The 27560-nt window shown below is 34.9% G+C and overlaps 1 protein-coding gene across 2 annotated transcripts in view; it reads right to left on the bottom strand.

Moving 5' to 3' along the window:
• CSMD1 (CUB and Sushi multiple domains 1) overlaps positions 1-27560 on the bottom strand; it is a 1033500-nt gene that overhangs the window by 222118 nt on the left and 783822 nt on the right. For both annotated transcript variants that reach the window (XM_015284920.4, XM_015284921.4), the window contains exons 13-18: positions 19178-19360; positions 17137-17463; positions 12957-13151; positions 8657-8795; positions 3206-3393; positions 383-571 (exon numbers count right to left, since the gene is read on the bottom strand). In XM_015284920.4, the coding sequence (XP_015140406.2) occupies positions 383-571; positions 3206-3393; positions 8657-8795; positions 12957-13151; positions 17137-17463; positions 19178-19360 (1221 nt within the window). The remainder of the gene's footprint in view (positions 1-382; positions 572-3205; positions 3394-8656; positions 8796-12956; positions 13152-17136; positions 17464-19177; positions 19361-27560) is intronic.

Below are 27560 nucleotides of genomic sequence, written 5' to 3'. Positions count from 1 at the left end.
ATATTTTCAGTTTTACCACTTCTATACTATCTTGGATAGTCTAATCACATTAGACATTTAGAAGAACATGAGCTCTAAATTGCTTTATTGTTCCCCAACTTCACCATGTCTTGCCTTTTCTACAGTTACTGAACTGCATATTTCTAATGTAATGCATATATACCTGTAAATTTCACTACTCCTTAAAGTTATTACTGACTGAAAGTTAATACTGACTGAAAGTTAGTGCAGAGATGTGAAGTAAAACCATTATTAACAGCATTTTTTTTTTTTTAAGTATGGATCTTGAAGGTAGGTAGCAGCAACTATAAGTTTGATTAGATCTTGAAAATAAGAGATTAAATTCCTTGGACATCTGCTATCTGATGAACATGACACTTACCATCACAGCTGGGCAATGCATGATTCCACTGATGGTTTCTTTCACATACAAGTGGTTCTTCATCACTCAGTGTATATCCTGGATCACAGCTGAAAGTTACTGTAGAGCGGATATTAAAGTTGTTTCCATGGCGATGGCCATTCACAGGAATCCCTGGGTCAAGGCAGGAATCTGATTCCAGAGTAACACCTGAAAAACACAAAATTTTATGTGCTTCCCCCTTTTTGAGACAGTAAACAGAAAAATCACAAACAAAACACAAATCAACATGTAAGATGAATAAAATAAATCCTAAAGGATAGTTGTTAGCATTGCCTGAAAACTGGTGTGAGATATAAAGGGCTTTGTTTAGCCCTTGTCGGGACAGTTTTTCAATTGTCAGTCTCATGGAACAGAGAATACCAAACTAAGTAGGAAAAAAATAGAGCTGTATATTTGACCAAACAATGGAAAAAAGAGACAACATAAGCATTGAGCATTTGCATCTATTGGAAGATGTTAAGTTTCAAAGTATTAACATGAAATTCAGAATCACAGAATATCCCAACTTGAAAGGGACTCAAAAGGTTTAGGGAGTGCAACTCCTTGCTCCAAGCAGGACTACACAAAAATCAAATCCTATTGTCTGACAATGTTGTGCATAAGCTTCTTGAGTTCCAGTAGCTTGGTGCCATGACCATTGCTCTGGGGAGACTGTTCCAGTGACTAATCACCCTTTTAGTAGTCATATCAAATCTAGTATATAAATTGCCCAAAATAGTCCATTTCATCTACTCCATTTTGATACAGTAGGCAAGTCAACTTCCTTCTGTAGAAGTAGTCATTACTCACCTTAGCAAACAGTACAGTATAAAAAACCTATACTTGATGAATTAAGAAAAATTGTAAACTTGTAGACTTCTACAGATACAATCTAATGCATCAAAAATAGAAAGGTAATGAAAGCTTATATAGTTGTATAATACTTATTTGAAAGGAGTATGTAGTAATTACATTGTATAGAAGAGTCTATACAGTATATGACAAATAACCCTGGAACTACACATTGAACAAGGAGGGGGGTGGGGGGGGGTTGGGAGGGGGAGGTAGGAACTCATTATTTAGTGTAAAGTCACTAGTTATCCAGGGCTTCCACATAACATTAGGGATTAAGTAAAAGTAGTTTCAAACAAAGGAAAATATTAACTTACTAGGGCATAAAGTAAAGGTTTTAGAATGTGTGGATATGAGGATTAGAATCAGGACTACAACTGAAAACATAAAAAAAAGAAAGATTCTATCTTACTCAGAGAAGCATTCCCTGTACCCTCCACCTATTCTTCAGTTAAGAATTCTGCCATAAGGTACCTACTTAAATTCTAGATGAGTAAATTTCTTCTAGACATGACTACATGTTCTTAATGCTTACAGAAGGGAAGCCAGATTCCCTTTGTTTGGCTTAAATGGGTTAATATAGACTCAAAAAACCCTTTTAAGCATACAATATTCATTAGAATGCAGAATATGCAACACCTCCTCTGAATCTTTCCACATGGTTTTGTTCTTTAAAAACTATGAGTTCATCTGCTTAGTATCTCCATTATTGTTATTATAACTACATTTCCCCGGTATATGCACATTTATCAATAAACAGATAAGGTTCAAGAAGGGACCCATGTCTGATACACACTATAGAAATGCTTCATGAGCTCCAAACAGTGCATAGCACAAGGATAGAGAGCCTAGAACAAATTTCAGTTATGACATATGAACACTGCATGGACACAATGCAGATGATTTTTGGTCTCAGGGAAAAGTAGTGTCAAAAGAAACTGATACGTCCAGAGATGCTCTGACTGAGTCAAGGAGCCTTGTGAAGCAAACAGAGAGCTACACATCTCTAGTGCAATACTTGGAAACCAGGTGTCCTACACATAAAAAAAAAAAATTAATGCTCTAATGCTCTGTGTTTAGGCAACTTAATACAGCCCCTGGACTTTCTTTCAGGGTGAACTGAATTGCTTCCTGAACTCTATTGACTGCACTGACTAGATCTCCATGGATCAAAATGGAAATTTGCTTGCCTTTACATGAATTAGTGGCCTTGCCATCGCCACCTTGTCTGCATCAAATCTAAAGCATTCACAATCTCCAAGTTTTGATGCAGCTATAAAATATGAGTTTGGGCAGTCATTACAAGCAAATTTATTGTGGTCAGGTTAGTCTGCAAATAAGATTGGAACAACTGACAAAAGCAATGTTATTTGTGTAGCCTAATCACATTAACCCATGCATTCTATTCAGTATCTACATGAACAACTACACTATCGTGTAAAGCTCAGTAACTTCCGAGAGTTTAACATAGGTAATTCTATGTATCTAGTTTTAAAGAAAATAGTGTTGAAGTGATTCTAGAGTTCACAGGGAGACACTATTGTGCACTGAACTGCATTATGGAATCTGTGGCTAAGGCCCAATTCTGCTCTGTATTGCAAAGAACATTAAAAATGGAGAAAGAAAGAGAGAGAGGCAATGAAGGTGGGAGAAGGGGAACAAACAAAATTAACATATCTTTACCCTGAAGGATGAGTTTCTAAAATGGCTTTCCATTTGGCTAAACACCTAGGGCAAAAAGCAGTCTGCATAACATGCAATAACTCATGAAGTAAAATTTTCGAAAGTGAACTAACAGTTTCATAGTTATCTGTCAGTACAGTATAGAGGAAATGTAATTATACAAATATAAATACTGCCGCTTATTTGTTCATATTTCTTTGCTCATTTTCAAACTGAATGTTATTTTCAAAATTAAATGAAAAGATGTCAGAGAAATATCAGACTTACTCTCATAGTGAATTAGGAAGCCAACGCTGGAACGACTGTTGTCTGTAGTGAACAGCAGATACATGTAATTGCCAGTACTGATAAGGAACTGAGGTGCTTGTGTTCCATGGTATTCTCCAATTAATGGTGATGAGTTAGCTGGTCCATCTCTGACTTCCAAAGTATCATAATTAACCTCAGTCTGAAATCTGAAAAGAAATGCATAAGTCTGGTAGGCAGAAGAATGCTGTTAGAAATTCAACTCATGTAACTGAGTAAGGAAATCATATATTTAAAAATCAGCATATCTACAGAGGATTACCTGCAATTCATTACTGTGAATAACAACTTAGGAAGATCTTATGCATCTTTTTTTCTTGTTTTGCTTTGTCTATCATTTAAATACTGTATAAAATTTACAATATAGTCATAATATATACTTCAGATCAACCATATGACTGGGTTTCAAAATCACATCTGCAAATTGTCTCTTAGAAAACTTTATAGAGAAATTTCTTGCTATCAGGTTAAAAAGAAACAATTTGACATTATAGGAACACCTTCAATAATATTTTATTATTTCATTTCAACAATTTCATTATTTGATATTTGTTGTTTGGCAAAAGCTGTTTTAAATATTCAAGTGCTTAATATTTTATCCAAATATTATTTTCTAACGTAGTTCACTATCTATAAATTATCTATTTCTCCTATGAAGTTAAAAAGAAAAGTACTAAACTGAATTTAAGACTTCATTTTGAAATTTGTTACAGAATTCCTTGCCTATCTAAATGTAGAAAAGAATGGGAAAAGAGAACACTAACAAGAAAGCTGATTTACAGGAACAAATAACTTTAAAATCAACAGCTCAGTCAATATCTTTGTCAATCACTAGACCACGTCACATTTCCCCAGTTCAGAAAGTATCCACTACTAGCTGTTTTTAAATCAATGGTTCAGACCTGCGCTTTCTGTAGATGAAAATTTGACTGACATTTCTTCACATCAAATTCATTTCAAGACAGTTTGTGATTATATTAAATATTCTTGTGAACTGTAACATCTAAACCTTTGCACATCAATTTTCCTATCAAAAACATATATACAATTACATAGATATCCATACAGGTCTGCATACATCTACAGGCACAATGTTCTTATTTTTATAAATCGTTTACTTTTCAGATCAAGTATAACAAACGCATATGTTCTTCTGAGACTGTTTTTGTCTTTTCCCACAGAGTTTATTAGTTCAACTGTTCATAGCAAAAAAATTCTGTCCTTGTGCACTTGTTTCAAAATTAATGCTCTTAAGTCATCTATCCAATATGAGATAGATGTTTAGTGGGCCTGGAGGTAAGAAACTATGCCCTTGTAATTAACAACAACGGCAAATTATCAAACAATTGAAAAAGGAGAGATACATGTAACGTTCATTCAAAGTAAAAATAAACTCTATACTATGTAGGCAACAATGACAGAATGAACATCTTCTCCTATTTAGGCCATTACATGTTACAATCACATTTGCACTAGTCTTGAAGTCATCTTTACATACACCTCAGTATGACTAATAGAAAGTAGTAACTTCTGTAGTTCCTGCTCTCTCGAGACCCTAAAAACAAAAAATACATTCAGAAATCTGAAAGTATTTGCTTAACTAATGACTGTTTGGAAACTTTGATTTATGCCTTATATATGGTTCTTTCCTATCTACTCAGAAAACTCTAGATTTGTGGTGCTTTCAACCAAACTACATACTCTGGGTATGTTGGCTAAAATCAAGATGGCTGCCTTCACTGCTATCTATCTACTCTGAAAGTGGAATACAGTTGTTATGCCCAAGTTAATGCATTAAGCATGCTTGAGACTTGTCTCTGGCACTGAAGACAGCAAATATGGAATGACCTACATCCATATTTTTACTCACTCTGGCCCTGCAAACATGAAGATATTATTCAAATTTCTTATTACAAATGGTTGCCTGCCCACAGTTGCTTCTGAACCATGCTTGACCTACAAGCTTGACCTACAAGCTTGACTACAGCTGGCAGTAGTTGGTAAGTGAAGTAGAAGCTACTTCAAAAACTGTGTAAACACTTAGTTTTTGAATCTAGAAGGTTTTCTAGATACCCCTACTGTTTAGATTGCCAAAGTAGACAGAGGGCATCACTAAAGTACTTGACAATTATTCAGTACCTTTCCATAATTTTAAAGATTATATACATTGATTTACCCTGAAGCAGAATAAGGAAAACAGACACGTACTACTAGTCTGGTTTTAATTCTCTAATTGTACTCATTATGAGTGGACTCAAAATCAATACTTCAATATTTCAATTACTTTAACAGTTGTATTTGTGAGGGAAACTAATTAGAAATAAAGTGCTTTTAGCCAGTAACTGTGGTTTTCTTAGTAGGGTGGTGTGACAATGATAGGTTGCAGACTTGCTGGAAAGACAACTCCTACAAGTTACAACTGGTAACTCCTACAAGTATTGCTGCCCACTACATTGATCCTTATTTCCAGAAGATTCTAGTTCATCTCAAACTTTGAAGCTTATTTCTAGCTCACTTTTCTGTTTTTGAGGGTTGGTGCATTATAGCAACCTTTGCACTATCACTGAAAAAAAATACTATGGGAATTTCTACATCCTTACTGAAAGTGCTTAAATAAGAGAAACTTTAAAAAATATTTTAATTTTTATTAGCATACTTATGTTGGTTAAAAAAAAAAAAAAAAAAAGACATTCTCCAAATGTCCACAGAGAATTTTAAAAAGTCTTAAAAACTGCTATATTACATTATTTTTCATGCATTTAGGCAGATTTTGAAGAGGCTTGTTTTATCAGCTACCCAATGAGTTTTAATCAATATTCAAAACAACAAAAATCTTCCATTCAGCATTTACCCTTCTAAGTTCTTTCCTTCTGACTCAAATCAATCAGACGTTATTCTTTTGTTGCCCTTCCAGGCATTAGCTGTGACCTGAAATGCAGAATGTTTCAATGTAAAACATTCATAGGGTTATTTTATCATCTGCTGCTATTTCTGGAGAGTTTCTAAGTACTCTACTAAGGGATATTTGTCTAGCAATATTGAAGATTCATTAGCTCAAGAGGGAGCTGATTTACATTATGAATATCACATGTATGGTGCAAAATTTCATTCTGGCTACTGCATCTGTGATGGCAAGACACACAATGAAATATAAGATTTTATTTTCCCTAGACTAGAAAAAATACATGAAAAATATTGTACTTGTTGATTAACTGATTATTGATACTGATTTTGCTTAATGGTTTGTAATTTAATAGCATTACATCAATCAGAAGAGTTAGCTTCTTTTAAATTATGAACAGGTTTTCTATTCAAGTTTTAATCTGGGTAGCAAAGCTGTCAAGTCAGGAGAAAAGAACTTTTATGTGAAGGGATATTATTTTTTTATCATCAACTTCCCAAAGCATAACACTCTTAAAGATATTTATTCTACAATGCAATAAAGCCATACAATTTTCAAAACCTATCAGGAGCACCGGCATAAAGTGCATCTGCTGAAAATTCAGTAAATGTAGTTCTTCAACTCGACCATATGGCATGGGAAACTGTGTTCTCCATTAATTTCTTGAGAAGTATTGTGGCCATACTGTTAAAGTATGCAACTACATGCAACCTGTTTCCTCTTATAAAATTAAAATGCTCCATTTTACAACTAAGATGTTTCTTTGCTTTCACTACATTTGGAAAGAAAGCCTGAAACTTCAAGCTTCTGATAATTAATTTCAAACTGAAAGCTAACAAATAAATATAAGCTTGCATTTTATTAGAAAGATTTTAACAAAGACAAAAAAAAAAAAAAAAAAAAAAAACCCTCAGTGTCTTAAATTCTGGAACTTCCTATTGAATGCAATGAAGACAAGCCAGCAGTGCCCTGCTTATTTCAGTAAGTTCCTACTGGCCTTGCTAAGTAACTAGCACTTCAATCTGCAGCAAATACTGTGTTTCCCAAACTGAAGAATGTTGTGAATGTCATGTCAAGTTTACATGAGTACATGAAAACACCAAACTAATTAATAGGAGAGAGAAGTGAGACATGGAGAAAACTCACTAAATACAATAAAACAAACAAACAAAAAAACAATAAAACAATTTTCAGTTCAGAAATATCTTCAACTGTAGACCAGGAAAATACTTAGTGAAATATTTTTGTCCCCCTAATACGAAGACAGATCTTTTGTTTTACCCTCTAACAGTCAATTTTACATTCTTCTGTTCCCTCCATTCATTTTCATAATTTTTATCCTTGCACTTAGACACAGACAGCTTATAAATACATATTAATGAATAATTTTGCTCATCACTGTGGACTCTTCAAAAGTAAAACTAGACATAGATTACTGCCTCCCCTTGGGCAACAGTAATACAGGAAGGCCATTGCAGTCTAGCTCCAGGCATCATCTTTCATATTATCCTTTGCATCTTTCTCTATGTCAAATGAGTAACTAGTGTGCTATTATCATCTAGATCAAGCAACTAAGCAAATGGCAATTTCTTATTCATTTTACAAAGATGAAGATCTTTGTTTTCTTTTCTTTTCTTTTTTTTTTTTTTCCTAGGGAAAAAGAATTATAAACTCAATAGATTCTAGTGTGATTAGAGAACAGATCTAACTGAGGTCACAATCATCTCAGAAAGATGAAACGTGCTGCAGTTCACATTTCTGGTGCCAAAATGCAGTCTAACTACTTCCTAACTCCATGTAAGATAAGGCTGAAAATAATTCACCTTCAAAAATAGTTGTTATTCCAAAGGAATCTGCATGTTACACAGGGACATAATCACTGTGTGTTCCAGCAGAGCTAAATTCAGTCCACATTAAGATAACATTTTTACAAATTAATTGGGTTGATCATTTTAGTTAGATAATACTTTAAAATGAACTTTCAGTCTCTGCCTTTAACAGTACTCTGATGTCTGGACATCTTCTTTGTTTAATCTCTATGCCAGTAAACACGGTGAAATCTGAAGTATCCAAATAAAATGTTGAAACCCAGTACACATTGAAGTGATGCATGTTGTAGAACTATGTATATGATAAGCTTAATTCAGAACTTCTTGCACAATTTATTTCTTCCCTACGAAAATTATACTCTCCAATAGTTAGACTTGATCATCATCATGGACAATACATAGTTGTTCATGAATATAAAAGTAGTGCAGAGTGCAAAAGACATCCCTACTGATGTACTAGCAGTTGAACATTTATTGCATATAGTTTAAACCACACATTCAGACAATATAAATGAAGCTTTAACCTTCAATTTTCAGGAAGGACAGGAATAACTAAGTACAGTGTCACATGGCAACCATTTCTTATTCTGGTTTGGGTTCCTAAGTATTTTTCTTCTTCACTGTTATAAAAAAAAAAATTGTGTTTGTACATTACTTGGTGTTTTCCTTTATGACTCTCACCTGTCAAAAGTAATCTTAATGGAATGTCCTGGTCTTGCTTCAATCACCCATTCGCAGTTAAGTGAATCCTTATAATATCCTGGCCACCCTGGTGGCAAGATCACACCACTCGATGCTGTCAAATGCCCACCACATGGTGCTGCAAGAATAAATAACATACACTATTTCTAATGTACTATTTTATATTTGAATAATGATACAAATAATAATAATAAACAATTCAAAAGTATAAAAAAGTTGAATACACAATGCTATTTTTTTTATTATTCTGTAGTATTATAACTACCTTCTCTCAGTCTCTTAAGTCTTGCAGTGTATCTTATCATAGCTTATCACTCTACGCATACCTTAATCCACAGAGAGTGGCATTTGAAATTGTGAGCATTCCTTAAAATTAAAAAATAACATACTATCATTTTTAGTTCTAGTATGACTCCATATTTGTGTGCAAACTGTTCCAAGCAATTTATAGCTTTTTTTTTTTTTTTTTCATCACACTCTGCCATCTAGAACCCTATTGAGTAATGACCCAGCTCAGTGGAAGGGGCCTCTGGAGATCATCTACTCCTGCTCAAAGCAGGGTCACTTACAGCAGATTACACAGAACCATGTCCAGTCAGGGTTATGCCCTCTCTCCAAAGGCAAAGACTCTACAACCTCTCTGGGCACTGTGTTCCAGTGTTTGATCACTCACAAGATAAAAGGTTTTTTCTTGTGTTTAAAAATAATATCTTGTATTTCAGTTTGTGTCCATTGCCACTTGGCCTGTCAACAGATAATTTTCTTTACATCCTGGTATCAGGTACTTATATGCTTTGAAGAAATCTCTCCAGAGCCCTGAGTGTTCTTTTTTAGTCCAAATGACTGCAGCTATCCCAGCCTCTTCTTGTATGATGAATTCTCCAAGTTTTTAATCATCTCTGTGACACCACCTGACTCATTGCTGTATGGCCCATGTCTTTTTTCTGCTGGGGAACTCTGTGTCTCTGTACACAGCTCTGCAGACACAGACTAAATAGATGAGTAAAGGGGAAGTAAAGATACCTTCTTTTCTTGAACTTCAACTCAGTCCAATTCTCCAGCCTGTCACGGCCTGTTTGAACAGCAGTACAACCATACCATTTATCAGCTACTACTCCCAGGTTTCTGTCATCCGCTGGCTTGTACAAGGTGTATTCTGTCCCAGTATTCAGGTTGTTACTGAAGATTGTCAGCAATACTGGACTTGATATTTACTCCTGTGGTACACCACTAGGGGCTGTTTTCCAGCCATTCGCTTTATGCCATTCACTGATCAAAACCCTCTCAGCCCAATAGCTCAGCTAGTTTCCATTCACCTTGTAATTCACTATCTAACCAATATTTCAACAATTTTCCCATAAGAATCTAATATGATATAGTGTCTCAAACACTTTGCTAAAACTGAGATAAAAAATATCTATTACTCTCCCCTCATCCATCAGGCCAGTCATCTCACTGTACATGGCTGCCAGGTTGGTCAGACATAATTTCCCTTTCATAAATCCATGCTGATTGCTCCCAGTCATCTTCTTATCCTTCAGTGTTTGGAAATGGTTTCCAGGAATATTGGTGCATCACCTTTCCCAGTGATCAAGGTGAGACCTGGAATTCTTCAGGTCCTCATTCTTTCCTTTCTTGAAGATAGTATTCAAGACCTCTGGAACCTCCCTCAGTCACAAGACCTTTTCAGGGAAATTGAGAACAGCCTTGATACGCTCCTGGCTAGCTTCCTCAGCACTCACTGTATTCCATCAGGTCCTTTCTCATCCACCAAGTTTGATTAATCTGATCTTCCTCCATAAAGGACAAAAAGAATTGCAAAAGGGCTGTGAAAGTAACCTGGCCAGGCAGGGAACATTTTTCAGAGGACTTTGGTGAAGGATTAAACAACATCAGCAGATAATGAATACAATTTGAGAAAAGTTAAGTCCATCTTAAAATTAAGCTCTTATAGAACAGGGCTTTGGGATGATATATTTTACCAAAGGCTATTTAGCAGTCTAAAACAGGAAAGCTTTCAAGGTCAGATAAATTTATCTTAGTATCATTTGTATTACACTCAAGTAGTCAGTGGTATCATTATCAGCAAATTCCATATTGCAGCGCAAGAAATCTTGTTATTTCTCTTCTGTTTCTTGAAGTAGTGACAAGCAAACCTATTATGCCATATGGAAATTAATGTTAACATGAATCTGTGAGTAGTAAATTAATACTCCTAGTTTTGATTCAATGCTTCTAACAGAAATTGAACCAAGAGACATTATTTTTATTTCATTCATGACTCACACTTATCTCTGAGAAGTTTTTCCGGATTTAAGAAAGTAAGGGGGTTGGAGAGAGAGGAGGAAGCAACTCACAGAAATGAAATATACACAGTTAATTGTCTCTGAGGTAAAGCAATCAGCCAAGAAAATGGATAATGAAGTGTATTCCATGGCTTTTATTTTTAATTAAATCTGGTCATAGTAAAACAAGAACCAGAAGACTGCTGACCCTTACCTGATTGTAACACATCACATACTTCACATATTCCAGGTATTTCTTATTACAGAGGCTGTTAATTATAGAGCAATACAAAGCAACAAAGAACAACAGTTGCTCAGAAATCTCTGACAACCAGAAGCATACTAAATAATCTCGAAACAAACTAGCAAGGATGCTTGCTCCATATTGTAATTTAAAACCAGAAACTCCTTTTATTATCAATTAAAAGTGAATGCATAGCAAAACAGAATACATCTTGAATGTAACTTTAATGATCTACATTTCCTTCTATAACAAAACATACAATAGACAAAATCTAATATGAAGTTGAATACTTTTGCCATTAATAAATAGCTAATACCCAACAAGGTTCAGAGAAAGGACAATTGAGGGATATCTATGCATTTTTTTAAACTGTTATTTCATTTATTTTCTCCACCATTTTTTTTTCTCAAAGTGGCTCTTTTACCTACATGTTTGTGGAACAAAACTACACAAAGATTACACTGAATATTTTATCAATTGTGTGCATGAAGTTTCAAAATGAGAAAACATCTTTTGATGAAGAAACTCCCCTATGTCCTATGCCTTGGATTCAGTTGGTTTTTCTGCAAGCAAAAAAGAAAAAAACTTGCTGCACAGCATAACTCATTGTATGGTTTAATCAGGATAAGAAATCTTGCAAGTATACATACATTTGCATACACAAGTATCAGACTACTAGCATTCTTTATAGTATTTCTAAATTTTCTTAGAAATGCAAAGTCTTATCTGAATTGAGTTTCCGAATCATCCACATAATGAAAAAGTTTAAGAAAGAGTAAAAACCAACCAACCAACCAAACAAACAAAAACAAAAACAACCCACCAACCACCATACAGCAGCTCTTACGAGAGAGGAGTGAGAAACAACCCTACAGACATCAAGGTCGGCAAAGAAGGGGGAAGATGTGCTCAGGCCAGTGCTCATGCACAGATTCCGCTGCAGCTCTGATATCATTAAGTGCCTGAGTATGTAACTATTGTTTACAAGAAGATATACACCTTTCTGAATATTACTCTTTATTACTTTATTACTCTGTACTTATAACACATGCAGACTAGGTGTATATTAAATGTACTCATATGCCTTGCCATAGGACCTATGGAGCACCATCATTCTTAAGCACCAAGGAATCAGCCTATTTTCTCTTTTTTGCTCTTACTCTACTTCATCTCACAGAATGATACAATTTTATTCTGCTTCTTCATTTAGGCAAGAACAAGCAAAGAAACTTGGAAATTTTTGATTAAATATTTTAGGGTGTATAAGGAATATTAAATATAGTTCTGGTTTTCACAGTATTTCTAAGGAGAAATTACTGTGGATTAGTATGGTATATACAGAATTTCAGGTATACCTTTGCTCTGAGAAAATTAAAGGTGCTAATTTTTAAAAAGAATTTTAAATAGAAACTTACTTCACTTTTCTATGTTCTAGATAATTATATTCTCCAGTATGCTACAGCCAAAACTGTTATAATAGCTACAACTTACAAGCAGGTAATTATGGTGATACGTAGAGCTTGAAAAGAATACCAACCAGATTTTTAGAATGCTAATTTATTCCAAGAATATAAAAGCAAGCTTGTTCAGTATTATTGCACTCTCATTTGACTGGAAAAGTGCTAAAATAAGACAAATGAATAACTTCGGCTAAAACAGTCTTATTAGTGTACAAAATGTGAAAACTAAGCTAAATTAAAAGAGTTTCATTATCCACACTGTAGGAGCAAAGTAAAGACTGAGTTCTTACCTTCACAGCGTGGGACAGCTGAGCTCCATACTACATTTCCGTCTTGCATAATGCATGTTATGGATTCAGAGCCTTGTGTCTTCACAAAGCCATCATCACAGTGGAAAGAAACAGAACTTCCAAGAAGGAACCTGTCTCCAAAACGTCTCCCATTTACAGGAATACCTGGATCATGGCACTCATTCTGACCAAATGCTTTTAAAATATATAATAATAGCAATTAATAATAATAGCCATCACCATTCAAATCTTCTAAACTTTGTCTCTTTTTTTGGCAGGCATTAGAGATAACCTTTTTAAAGCAACAACATTACAGTGTAAGTGAAATTACAGGAAATACCCCACTAGAAAACCTGCATTAGATTTTATGATATTTGATGACAAATACAACATACTTCAAATTCTGAAGCTTTTTAGTTGAGTGTGACATGAAAACAATTTGTTTAAATCTCCCATCTATTTGCCTCTACACTACAAGAAGCACAGTTTCACATTAAAGCTAATCCAACATAAACAGAGTGCTGCTGAAAAAACTGTAACTTCTGCCTCAGCTGGACAGACAATCTCCCAGAGGGATATGGACAGCAGCCAGCTTCCAGTCAGTGGAGTGGCAACAAGCGGTATAATTAATGGGAACCCACATCTCCACCTGGGGCCTGTTCTCACCATTATGTTTATAGTGACTTGTAGAGAGCAGCATGGCTGTACAGAAAGCTGGAGAACCTACATCCATTTCAGGAAGAGTATGCAAGGCGACACACACCTTAGGGGAAATAGGTGAGTGCTAGTAACCCATAAACCCCATATATGTAAATCTTTACAGGGTAGGGTGGTAATAGACTGGAACAGAAATGTGCTTACACATTTATAGCTGGTGCAATTTCTGAGTGCCTAAAATTGTGGTATATCTGTTGTACTGCTGATACTGATCATGTTTGAACATGAGATGGTGATGTGACTTTGTCACTAAGAAGGCTAATAGCACTGTTGGCTGCATAAGACATAGTATCATCAGCAGGTCAAGAGGGCTCATCCTTCCCCTCTGCTGAGCACAAGTAAGGCCTCACCTGGAGTACTGTGTCCAGTTCTGGATGCCCCAGTACATGAGAGACGTAGATATACTGAGAAGAGTACAATGTAGGGACATCAGAACGATCAAGAGACTGGAGCACCTCCCCTTTGAAGAGAGGCTGAGAATGTGGGGACTCTCAGGTTGGGACCATTCAGCCTGAAGAAGAAGGGGCTCATGGGGATCTGAACATCAAATAGATAACTGAAGGGAGGACATGAAGAAGACAGAGCCAGGCTCTTTTCAGTGATGTCCAATGACAGGACAAGAAGAAATGGGCAGAAACTGGAGCTCAAGAGGTTCCCTCTGAACACCAGGACCTGCTTTTGTTCTGTGCGCATGATAGACCACTGGTATGCATTGCCCAAATAGGTTGTGAAGATCTCCAAAAGCCACTTGGATGTGGTCCTGGGCACCTTGCTGTAGGTGTTCTTGTTTGAGCAGGGGATGGGGCAGATGGATCATGAGGTTTCTGCTACCCTCAATTATTTTGTAATTCTATGATTCTGAATCTACGGCTCACAGACTGTCAGTTATGTTTCATTTATGTATAAAGTGCTTTGATCCTAAATTGATTTAAGCCATGTGAGTGGAGCATTTTTTTCCTAGCAACACAGAGGAGGTCCAGAAGTACTAGCACTTTGAATGAAATTAGGGCTTACATTTTCCTATGAACGTGAATGAAACATAAGTAAGGAACATTCCCATTACTTATTTCTGTTTCCCACTGTGGTAGATATATGTGCTCTTAGACAGTTCTAGCACTTAGTGTATGCACTAAACACTAAGTAAAATGTGGTGGAAAGATCATGTGATGAGAACTCTTGCAGAGTTTGATGCATTAGTATTACATTCCTAACTATATAATTCTCCAAGTGATTGTCCTTATTACTGTCTGACTTAACTTCGGAAGAATGACATATGGAAAAAGGGAACTGAATAATTTCAGACAGAAGCAGACCTAAACTTCAGGCCTCACATTTTCTGGCAAATCTGTTAATCTCTACACTTAGCCAAGGTAAGGATCTCCCTTTTCTCCTCCTGCCACTTCACAAAGGACAATAATTATCCCCCTTCCTCTGAAAACAAAGGAATGATTTAGACATCTACCACTTAAAAAGGTGCATTTTTCTAAGTAATGCAAATAAACATCCTGTCCCTGCAAAAGCACTGCTAATAGATTGATTATCTTCCTTCACACAAGATAGGAACAGTTTAAGCTGTGAAAGAAAAATTTTTGCAAGTTAATTTCTTCTATAACCATAGAAAATGATTTCTTCAAGTAAAAAGATAATTTCCATATTCATTGTCTTTGAATGACTAATAGAGCTAGGAGAGCATGCGCTCTATGTCAAGTGTTGTAGTGTTTTCTACATGAAGGTGATATTACTGGAGTTTTCAACAAAGAGTACTGTTGAATTACAGGCTTTAATATAAACAAAACAACAGAATACTATACAGCAAAAAACACAGCCTAATATTTTTTAGACCAGTTAGCCAAATTTGAAATATTTATTCTTTTAATTACTGTCAGGTATGCATTTTTGAACTTTTGAACTTATTTGCCTTCTCAAAGATATTTATTCTTAGATGCCTTACCATCTAACCAGAAGGTAGACTGCAAAAGCAAAAAATGTTACCACAGACATTTGTTTACAATCTATATACCAGTCCATCTTGGTACTGGTACTCTTTCAACATCTTTATCAGTGACATATATGGGGGAATTGAGCACCCCCTCAGCAAGTTTGCTGATGACACCAAGATGAGCAGTATGGTTGACACAGCAGAAGGAAGGGATGCTATCCAAAGGAACCTTGATAAACTGAAAAGGTGGGCCCTTGTGAACCTAATGAGGTTCAACAAGCAAAGTGCAAAGCTTTGCATTGGGGTCGGGATAATCCCAGATATGCATACAAACTGGGAGAAGAACTTCTTGAGAGTAGCCCTGATGAGAAGGATTTAGGGGGTCCTGGTTGATGAAAAGCTTAACATGAGACAGCAGTGTGCTCTTGCAGTCTGAAAGGGCAATAGTATCCTGGGTTCCATCAAAAGAGGAGTGGCAGCAGGGCAAGGGAGGTGATTGTCCCCCTTTACTCTGCCCTTGTGAGGTTGCATCAGGAATACTGTGATCAGGTCTTAGGCTCCCAACGGAGGAAAGATGTGGAGCTTTTGGATAGGGTCCAGAGAAGGGCCAGAGGAATAACAGAGATCTGGAGCACCCCTCCTCTGATGATAGGCTGAAGGAACTGGCTTGTTCAGCCCAGAAAAGAGAAGGCTATGGGAAGACCTCATTGAAGCCTTTCAGTATTTAAAGGGAGATTATAAACCAGAGGGAAAACAACTTTTTACACAGGTAGATAGTGATAGAATAAGGGGGAATGGTTTTAAACTAAAGAAGGGGAGATGTATATTCGACGCCAGGAAAGTTCTTTACTGAGGAAGTGGTGAGGTGCTGGAACAGGCTGCCCAGAGAGGTTGTGGATGCCCTGCCCTTGGAAGTGTTAAAGGCCAGGGTGGATGGAGCCCTGAGCAATCTGGTCTAGTGTTTCATCTAGAAGTTGGAAAACCCGCCTCTGGCAGAGGGGTTGGAATTTGAGGTCCCTTCTTACCCAAGCCATTCTATGTTCTATATTCTAGCTGCTTTTTGCACTTCTGTGGTTTTCAGATGAATTGTGAGAAAAATAAACAAATAAATCTCTGCATTTAGGACCTAAGCTTAACACCTTTGTGAACTTATTTATGCTGGTTCCACTGAGAAAGTATATTAAATCACTTGCACTGGATGCTTTGATATGAATTATCTGGGCATTTACAGCTGTTTCAAGAGCATTTACAGCAGTTTCAACCAAACAAAGGTAATCAAATAATGAAGTGCATTCCTCAGCACTATCATAATTATATATATAAATGATAAAGCTCCAGATAAGCTAATGAAAGGAGTACCAGGAAATCAACAGAAAGTAATGCATTTATACAAGTATTACAATTTTGTATTGCCCCCTTTTCTGGGGCAATTTATACCATCATTATAAATAAAAAACAAGTTTATTTTTCGTTATTTTGATGAAAGATAGTTTGGCTAGACAAAATAAAAGTAGAGAATCTTACTTGTGTAAGTGATATTAAATCCTCTTCCAGTTGTAGAGTGATCTGACTGAAATTCAAGTCTTACTATGTGCCCACTACTAGCTAGTTGAGAAGGGACTTCATTGCCAGAAAATGTGCCAAGAGGTGGTAAATCTGAAATCCCATCATCTTTCACAGTCAGGTAGTCAAACTGAGGTTCAACATCAAAGTCATTGAAAATCAGATGAATTCTGCTTCCTGGCTCTGAGATAATCAGCCAAACACAGTTCATGTTGTTCCCATACTCCTCAGGATAATTTGGTGAAAGAATAATTCCAGATGGTGTGGTGAAGTTGAAGAAACATGAGACTAAAGAAAACAAGGATAGATTCTCAGAATATTCTCCATAAACATGAAAAACACTTGTCTTTCTATTATTGTGGAATAGGATATTTTTGAAGCCTAGATGTGAGAACTACTACACACGTAGCCTGGAGATATATAAGATTGCTACAACATGTTTACATTATAGCTCTGCAACTTTTCAAGTCTCCCAATGAGGCTATGTGACTACAGCTGCGCCTGCAAGATATTATAAAGACAACACAGAGAATGCCAAGAAAATCTCAGTACTGCCTGATTTGTCGGAATTTGAAAAGAATCAGTAGGTTGGCTTGTTCTGAACTGAAAATGCAAACTCCATATTTGAATGCTTTTTTTTTTTTTTTTTCCTCCTAAACTGAAAAGAAATGTCTTTGAAAATGTGTTTAGAAATTCAAAGCAATCAAGTAGAAGGGCCAATCTCTGTCTGTAGTACACACAGTTCATGATGTTGCATCAATCATTACACATTTAGCTATGCCTCAGTCAACTACCTAGTTTCCCTTTCATAGAACAGGATGATTAAATATAGCTGTTACTTTTGTAATAAAACACAAACTAACTAACAACAACAAAACAGTACATTCAGAAAGAGGAAGGCTTACTGCATGGTAATTAACACAAAGAATAATTGTTACTCAGTTCTTCAAGTGCATCAAACCAAACTCGGTGTTTGTAAATGTTCTAAGTTTGAGTTCCATTATATTTTATAGGACGTGTGGCACGTGCACATCAAACAGTGTATCCCAGTAAAATATCCCACGCTGCTGCCAACATAAACTAATATATCAAGCCAATGCAACATAGTACTGTTTCAAAACAGAACTTCAGTCTTCAAGGACATTGCAGCCTCATCATCTCATGCCCAGATATTATGTGCCTAAGACACATTTCCACTTTACACAGGTATATCAAGGCTGCTCTCAGTCCCAGAGAAAGCTCACTCAGCTTGGTCAATCCTGTCTCAGCATAGCTGCAAAACACATATACTGTACAAGTTGGACACCTCACTCTATTTTGAAAATCCAATTCTGAATTATAAGACTCTTTATGTAGGAAAATGTGATACTATCTGGAGAACTGAAGTGACTAGTGTACTGTACACTAAAAAGATTTACTCTACTTTACATTAGAAAGAGAAAAAAAAAACCCCAAAATTTATCTATTTAAATCAATTACAAGTATACCTACAAAAAATATTTTATCTTTTTAAACAAAATTCACATCTAATGAGCTCAACTATCCTTCTCCCATATTAGATATACTCAGATTCCTTAAATGCATTCATATATTTTTAAGATATTAGGGGGAAAAAAAAGGAAAAAAAAAACCAAACAACCAGTACTTTTACTTACATCTGCAGACTGCTTTGCACTGCCAGAATCAATGTGCATATGCTGCTGAGTTCTTTAAAACACTTATGTGCTATTATGAGTTCAATTAGAATCTTCAACACGAATATTTATTTAAAGTGGTGAATGATAAAATTAAATATAAAATGAGGGTATGAGCATTCTAAAATAGTCCTGCGTGATAATACCAACAAGTGAGTTACTATGAAGTCAACTAAGAAAAAAAATGACTGTCTCACAGTTCTTCAAGGTACTTTGAAATGTTTTCCTGCTGGCTAGTCAAAAATGTTAAGAACAGTAAGAGGTGAAGGTCAAAAAATTATTACAGAAGAAATAAGAATAACTCATACAAACACAGCTGGGTTTGTTGCCAGACCACTGGTTGTTTTGTTGACATGTAATCATTCTCTCTCCCACCAGTTCAAAAGCTGCTTGACATTCAAAGGTAAGTGTATCTCCATGCAGGAAACTACTGCCGGTCCTTTTCCCATATGATGGAATACCAGGGTCACCACAGCCTCCTTTCTCAATTTCTAAATATATATTAAAAAAAATAAAAAAATAAAAAAACATGTAAAGTAAGTAAGGAAAATATATTTACCACTAATTTATATGTCAACATAAGAAGTACCTTCAAAATATTTGGTGTTAGACTGTTAAAGTGAACTAGAGGCATGTGCTTTAAAAAACAACTGTAAGATGACTTAGGATTCTAAGTCTTTTTGAAGGCTAATAGCTTTCTTACCTGCATTGCTGGTAAGAAAATTACAACTGCACTCAAATAAATCGTATTGCAAGGAAAAATTATGAAGCCATATATAGCCTCCATTCTAAATGTGGAGACATATTAACACATACATCTTACTTCTATAATAATGTACTAGTAGTAAAGAACCTGTTTTAATTCTCAAATCTGCAATTCATTAGGTAAAGCTATTACCAACACCTTTATAGCAATTAAAAGTTATTGGTAAATTCAATGGATTTTATTTTAAGCAACAAAATACAATATACGTGAAACTGTGAAAATAAGTTTAAATCCCATATTTCAAATTAGAGGCATATTTTTTGCTAGTTGCATTCAGCTATACTGAAAAGAGATCAACATTTAAGATTATACTTCTTAGATATTCTCTAGAAAATCTGCTATTTAAATAATATTTACTTTGTCAATACTGAATATATATATACAAGATAAGAATAAATAAATTTGGTCTCATTAAACTTGTAAATAATATTAAAGATGGGAAATACAAATATTAACTCCTTATGATAGAAACACTGTATTATCTGGCAAACTACTATACCGTTAACTACCCACTGAAACTGAAGGATACAGTTCTTTGCCATGACATTTAAAACACATTTGATATTAATGTCCATTTGAGCAACAACACTAAGAACATACTTCTAGTTTGACAAAGCATGTTTCTAAATTGGTAGTAAAATGATGCACACCTCATTCAATTGAACTCAATGATAAAAAAGTTATTTAAATCTTTCACAGTTCAGACCAAGCTACAAAGTCTGAAACGTTCAAGATAACAAAACATAATTTAACACAATTAAAAAAAAAAAAAATCTGCTTTCACATATTGTCAAAGCTACTTCTATTATGATTTAACATGGGTACGTAACTTGACGTGCAAACTCCAACAAAGGTTTAATATGCAGGATGGAATTATTATAGCACATGCAGTTATCTGCTATACTTGCAAGCTTAAAGCAAATGTGAACAGATTGTTCACAAGCACATATGTCACACTTCACAACAGGCTATTCATTCAGAGATAAAGAGAGGTACACATTTATTCTTGATAATCTTAAACTTTGAAAAGAAAATTATTTTTCCGTCCAAATATGAACTTGGAGCAGTTCCAGAGTCAGCTGTTCTACTTAATAACTCTGTCTTATCAGAAAGCCAGAATGTACAGAATGAATGAAAACACCTTCCAGAAGTTTATTGCACAAGCATATTAAAACAGTAGTAGAATAATATCACAAATAGTACTTATAAGTAAGGATTATCAAAATCACATCTTCACAAGAGCTTTATAGTTTCACCTGACTGATCCTATTGACACATTGATTCCTAGTATTACAATGTAGCACTGGAAATTTGTATGTTCCCAGTTCTCCACAGTTACATACTCCACCTGAAAGCATGCAGAGCTACAGAAAATCAGAACCCTTATTTTAATTATATTTTAACAAATTTATCTCTACCATTGACTACAGATCTATACCTAAACCAGCATGTGTAGATAATCAACAGTTTTTCAAAAAATACTACTGCATCTTGAAGATCAGGGTGAAACTATTTCACATAGGAGTGTCAGGATGCAAATGGTCTGTGAGTTTTACAAAGTCACTGCTAAAAACTAATCCCGTGGGAAAACCAACAAGCCTTTCTTTCAATAGTCTCCAGAGGAAATATCACCGTATCTTTAATTAATGAATGTGCTGAAGGAGAAGAAAGATCAGGATGCATTCTCACTCTCATGAGATATACCAAGCCCAGGGATTGAGCTGTGGATCAACAAACCAAAACTTTTCAGAGAAATTACCTAAAAGTAAGCTTTCGGATAGGTTCAAAACTCTTTTTTTTTTTTTTTTTTTTTTTTTTTTTTTAAATGAGAAATTACTACAGTATGTCTTCAGTAGAAACTGAATTCTAAGTGAATGCTTAGTGAATCTTAACATACTACCCTTCTCACCCAAGAAAACCCAGTTTTAATTGGAGTAGAATTTGTATTTGTAAATTTCTGTTTTGCAACCACAAATAAGCCATTAAAAATATATATATATTAAAAAAAACTGATCTCAGGTCAAACTTCATAATATAAAAACTAATTTCAGATGAAACTTTAAAATACTCTTATTATTTTGGGAAAAAAAAAAAAAAATCTGTTGTTCACCTTAGAAAATAGTATACCGATGTTGCATTTTGCATTTGCTTAAAATACATAAGAAATAATCCCTAATCAGATTACCTTGAAAATCCAAATAACTCACAAAATGTCAAGATGAAATACATTTACTTAATTTTTAAAGTCAACTTTAAGTGTTTGTGCTTATCCAATATAAAAGGAATTCAGCAAACATCACAATTTTTGAGGATATATGACAAGGAGAATGACAGTGAGGATGCATTGTCAATAAAATGTTTGGAGGATTCTGTTCAGTTCTAGGAATGTACATCTTTTCAAAGATAGAAGACCACCTGCTATTATAGAAAATGCATTTTAGTAATCAATTGACAAAAATAATCCATTTGAATTCAATGGATAGTATTCTCTCTTAGCTTCAAGATTAACATAAATTTCCTGGCATGCAGATTTACTAAAACATGCAGATAATTCATTGTTCATATTATATCATGGGTGTTAATATCAATATTTTAATTAATATCAATTAATCAATATGATAATTAATATCAATATAAATATTTTAGTTCATTTAATAATCTACAAATTAAATTTAATAGAACTAAAGTTCTATCGATTTCACTCCACAAAAGCAAAGAGAGTATTCAGCATCAATACATTAATAACTTTTCACACTTTTTCAATTCAATATTTTTTTTTACTCTTGAATTATGATCAGTTTCTCTATGTACTAGACAATTTTCACTCCAAAATACTTGAAAGACAATAAATCAACAAAATGCTTTATCTTAGCTGACTGAACTCCTCATAGATGTACTCATTGCATGTCTGTAGTGGTAAAGATGATAAAACTTTCCCTTTAACAAACGAGAAACTTGTATCAGTAGTCTTAGTTTGAATGTCCAACTATCTTTATTTCCAATATTCTTTATTAAAGTAGTTTAAAAACAAATCCATGTAAAAATTCTACCAACAGCAGAAGACAATGTTACATAATCACTTTCTTAATATTCAGGAAATAGTGAGGGAATGACATAAAAAAGCAGATTAAGTCAGATGCAAATAAATTTCTGTACTCTTCTTTTCACTGAAGAGCTGGCTTTCTGTTGCATGTACTAACGACCACAGGTTCTAGATTTTGTATTTATATGTGAATAGGACTATTTGTTTATACCTTTTAGATCCAGAGTACCATGGATGTGCTGTCATTCCCAAATTTCTCTGTCATCTGTGATTTGACACAGCTATTTATTTCATTGCCTCCTGTTTCCTATTTCATTGCCTTCACTGGTTTGATCAGGGAACAAATTTTTAAAATATCTAAATTCACTTGGGGTGCACTGTGTCTATTAGTTCAACATTTGCCCCAGTAGTTCTCTTTCATAATTTGCAAAAGGATTTTAAATCTGATTTCTAAAATGAGAACATTAATCTGACCAACGTTTATTGCACTACCAGATAAAGGCAGAAAAGGTTCTTACCTTGAGAAACACAAAAACAAAAGCTGTGCTAACCTATTTAAAGTGTGGCAATACAACTGCATTCCTTCAGGACTACTCTATGTACTTATTCAATGTTGAATATCTTTTCATCTATGTCCTTAGAACTGAGTGATCTTCATGAAGTTTGCCAATAAGTTCTTGAGCTGACTTAAATATCAGCTTCCTCTGGTTACCAGAAATTTTAACATAGACCTTATTCAATTGTTTCTGGGTTTTTTTTGTTTGTTTGTTTGTTTGTTTGTTTTGTTTTGTTTTTATGTACTCTCTTTTGGTAGCCTGGGGAAAGAGAAATTTCATCTTGTTTGTAAAATACAAATATTTACTCAGTTTCAAGGAACAGTCATCCTTAACTGTTGGAAGATTGACAAGATTAGATTTCTGAAGAGAAGATCATATCCCTCTGAATTGAATCAAAGACATTTCTGTTGCTGTGTTTTCTTTCAAGTGACAAGATATGACAATTCTAAAGTGATATTAAGCACCTAAGCAAGAACTAAACAGTAGCTCAAGGTCTGCCAGAGAGTGAAAGTCAGTACTTTTAAAGCTGTATATTCATGAATTTGACTACATTTTATAATTATCATCTTAGCTGACAGGTTAAGGGAAGGTGGAAGCTGAGAGCAGACAGATGCACATTTCCAATAAAAACAGAAATAGTTTGGAAGTTTATTTCTGCATCAAATAGGACCTTTTCAGTTTAACATTTGAATGCTTACAACAGGCCACAATCTTTCTGTGTTTAAATAAAAGAAGAATGATCAATTAGTTTATCTTCTCTGTGCAATGTGTAATACTGATTTCCTAGTCTCAATAAAATATTGAAAATTACAGGAATTTGAAAACACCAACGAATCAAGAAACCATATAATATGCATAAGACAGAGAGAGAAAGAGAGAGAGAGATGGTCAGCAGGATTACTTTAGAGGAGAAAAGGGAATGAAATTATGACATATTTGTGCAAAGGAACATGGGAGAAACTACTGAAAGTGAAAATGATAAATCAAAACTAATAGAAAAAAATATATTAGCACATAATTGGACTGTAAAGCTGGCTATTAGAGCTAAAAAGTAGTTGGTCTACAGCTGAACACAGAGTGGCCTCACAGGATAATTTCATAGATGATCATATTTTTACCATTATTCCAATCTATTTCTTTACAGAAATGTTACACTACAATTTACTATCTGTCTCCAGCTATGAAAAAAGAGTCCTTTTCACAGGTCATATTAGTTCCCAGAAACATTCCAAGGGATGTCCCACAATTTCTCTTTTTTTTTTTTTTTTTTTTTTTGTCCCTGTTAATATCAAAAAGGCTGCAGATCCTATCCAGTAGATTAATTTTTGTTGCTCCTATCTTTTTGCATTCTATATAAGCACTAAAAATCAAACAAGACTTCAGAATCAGATAGATGGAAAACCAACATGATTTTTTTCTTTTTAATCATCTATTTAACAAAGCATAAAAATGTTTTGTTGGTGGTAATAGAATATAGAATCATACATCTAAAAATCCTTTACAGTAATAAAAATCACAGAATGACTGAATTGAAAAGGTGAATTGAAGAGACTGGAAGGGAAGTCTGGAGACCATCTAGTCCAACCCCCTGCTAAAGCAGGTTTGCTACAGTAGGTTGCACAGTAGGTGTCCAGGTGAGTTATTACTATCTCCAGGAAAAAAAAAAAAAAAAAAAAAAAAAGAATTAAAAAAAAATCCACAACCTCGCTGGGCAGCCTGTTCCAGTTCTGTCATCCTCAAAGTAAAGCTCCTATAATGTTCAAATGGAGCTTCCTATGTCCAAGTTTGAGCTCATTTCTCCTTGTCCAGGCACTGGGTACCACTGAAAAGAGCCTATCCACATCCCCTTGACTCCTGCCCTTTAGACATTTCTAAGTATTGATATAAAATGAAATCAATTTACTAAATTTAATCTTTAATATTTGTAGTGTATTTAAATATTTCCAGGAAAGTGGGGGTCATCACATATAACAGTTTCTTGGGAAGACAAATGCCATAAATCTGAACATCCCCCTATTCCTCATTACCCCAGCTTTTATTGCATAGCATGGCACCATATGGTACAGCACATCCCTTAAGCCAATCTGGGTCAGCTGTCCTGATTCAGTCCCCATCTAGCTCCTTGTGCATTCCCAGATCACCGGTGGGATGTCAGCGCAAGAACCTGAAATGTCTTTGGCTCCGTGTAAGCACTGATCAACAACAACAAAAACACTGTAGTGTTATCACCACTGTTTTCTTCACAAACCCCAAATATAGCATGGAATGTGCTACTATGAAGAACATTAATTTAATTGTAGCCAAAACCAGGACTTTACCTTCTTTTTGTCCCTTAAACTTTCATTATTGTCTAGTATCAAGAAGAAATGGGCTTTTGGTAATGCTGTTGATTTTTATTGTAACACATTGCTCTAAGAAATACTCTGTTGTTCAAATTGCAGAGTTAATGCTTCTTTACTAACAGAAAAAAATACACCTCAACTGTAAAAAAGGCCTGAGCAGTGTTCAGGCCAGAAGTTAGCTCAAGATGTCCTGTAGAATGCAAATTAGCAAGTCAGAGTAGAAATCTGGAAGAAATGTAAAAATTGAATACTACTGCCTCTGAAATAATCAGGAATAATCAGTCTTGTGAAAAAGTAAGCCAGAGAAAGAGGCAAAAGACTATAAAGATAGTTGTAAAAAAATAAAATAAAATAAATATAACACAAAGAAATAAACAATCTAGCAAGAAAGGAGAACAGAGAACACTTTCTTCTTCTTCTTTTTCTTTTTTTCCATAAAAAATATCATAGTTAAATAACACAAGCTAAAATAAAGTTGAAGTAAAGAGCATGACAGGATGAGAAGAGGTTAACGATTATTTAGAAAATGTAGACATTTTCAAGAGAATAGGTCCTAATTAAATTCACATTGAAGTACATAAACTGAAGTAGTCTATAAACTAGTAGTGATTATCTTCAAGAACTCATGAAGGACGAGGGATATCACAGCTTACTGGAGAAGGGCACCTGAAATAGCTTCCTCAAAAGCAGAAGAAAAGAGGGCCCAAGGAATGACACGAAGATTTTTCTTAATCTAAAATTATATTAGAACAAGTTGCTGAAGAATTTATTAGCAAGCATACAACATTATAAAGCAAAACCAGAACAAAAACCCATGCAATGAGAACTTATCAAACTGTAATCTACTCTGACAAAATAGGTGGCTTTCTGAGTAAAAATAAAGACCTTATGTATTTTGAATTTGATGTCATTTCTGACAGTTTCACATAATGTTTCATAAGCGAAGAAGAACATATTATCACGTCAAGGTGAAAGCAGATTGAAAGAAATGCACATAAAGAAAACTGATTGGTTGTCATACTATTGGAGTAACATATGAAATGCAGAGAGAACAAACTAGATAGTATATTCTTAGATGATGTAGAAGGAAATTGAATACAGTGTAGATCAGATCAGACGTCAAAACACCACCTTAAACTGGACCACACAAAAAAAAAAAATTACAAACTGGTCTGAAAACAAAACTTAGAAACTGATTAAACTTGTAATCTACTAGTATACTAAGCAAGCTCAGGGTCTTTTCTTTAGTCCTGAGATCAGCTGTTGTGGTTGGAGCCTGTTCTGTATCTTTGAAACATGACACCTACCATCCAAACTCCTTAGCAGATACTTCTGGTACAGTCTCTAAAAAGATAGTTATCCTTTTGCTCAGTCCCCTCACAACATTTCTGGAAAGAGAGGTAGTAGCTGAGATGTAATAATTGCAGCTTTCCTACTCAGCGGCAATGAAAATGCTTCTCCTAGAACAGGGAACTGTAGACACAGAGGTTTTGTTTTAAGTGGTTCTTGAACCTTAAAACCAGGATTACCAAAACAAGTGGGTCGTCTTATTACAAAAAAAAAAAAAAAAAAAAAAAGAGAGATCAATAAACTGGAGTGATGGTAACAGGTATACTTGCTCTGAGAGGAGTGGCTGAGGCAGCTGGGCTTTCTCTGAGATAGCTTCAAGGGGACCTGACAGCAGCCTGCCAGTGCCCACGGGACACTGTGAAAACAGACGCAGGTCTTTCATAGAACTGCATGGTGCAAAGTCAAGAGGAACGAAAATAACAATATGAGGAAAACATCATACAGGAAAATCTATTCGCTATGAGAACACCCAAGCAGTGGAGTGGGTTGCCCAGTAGGGCTGTACAGTCTCTGTCCTTGGAGTTTTTCACTTATTAAACTCGGTGGTGTTGTCCTGAAAAAACTCATATCTGACTTTGCTTTGAGGAGGAAGTTGTACAAGACTCCACTTTCAGCCTGAATTATCCTATAAAC

This window comes from Gallus gallus, chromosome 3 (assembly GCF_016699485.2).
Source record: "Gallus gallus isolate bGalGal1 chromosome 3, bGalGal1.mat.broiler.GRCg7b, whole genome shotgun sequence".
NCBI classification, from domain to species: Eukaryota; Metazoa; Chordata; class Aves; order Galliformes; family Phasianidae; genus Gallus; species Gallus gallus.
Note: the sequence above shows the minus strand (reverse complement) of the source record. Positions and strands in the feature narration are given on the sequence as shown.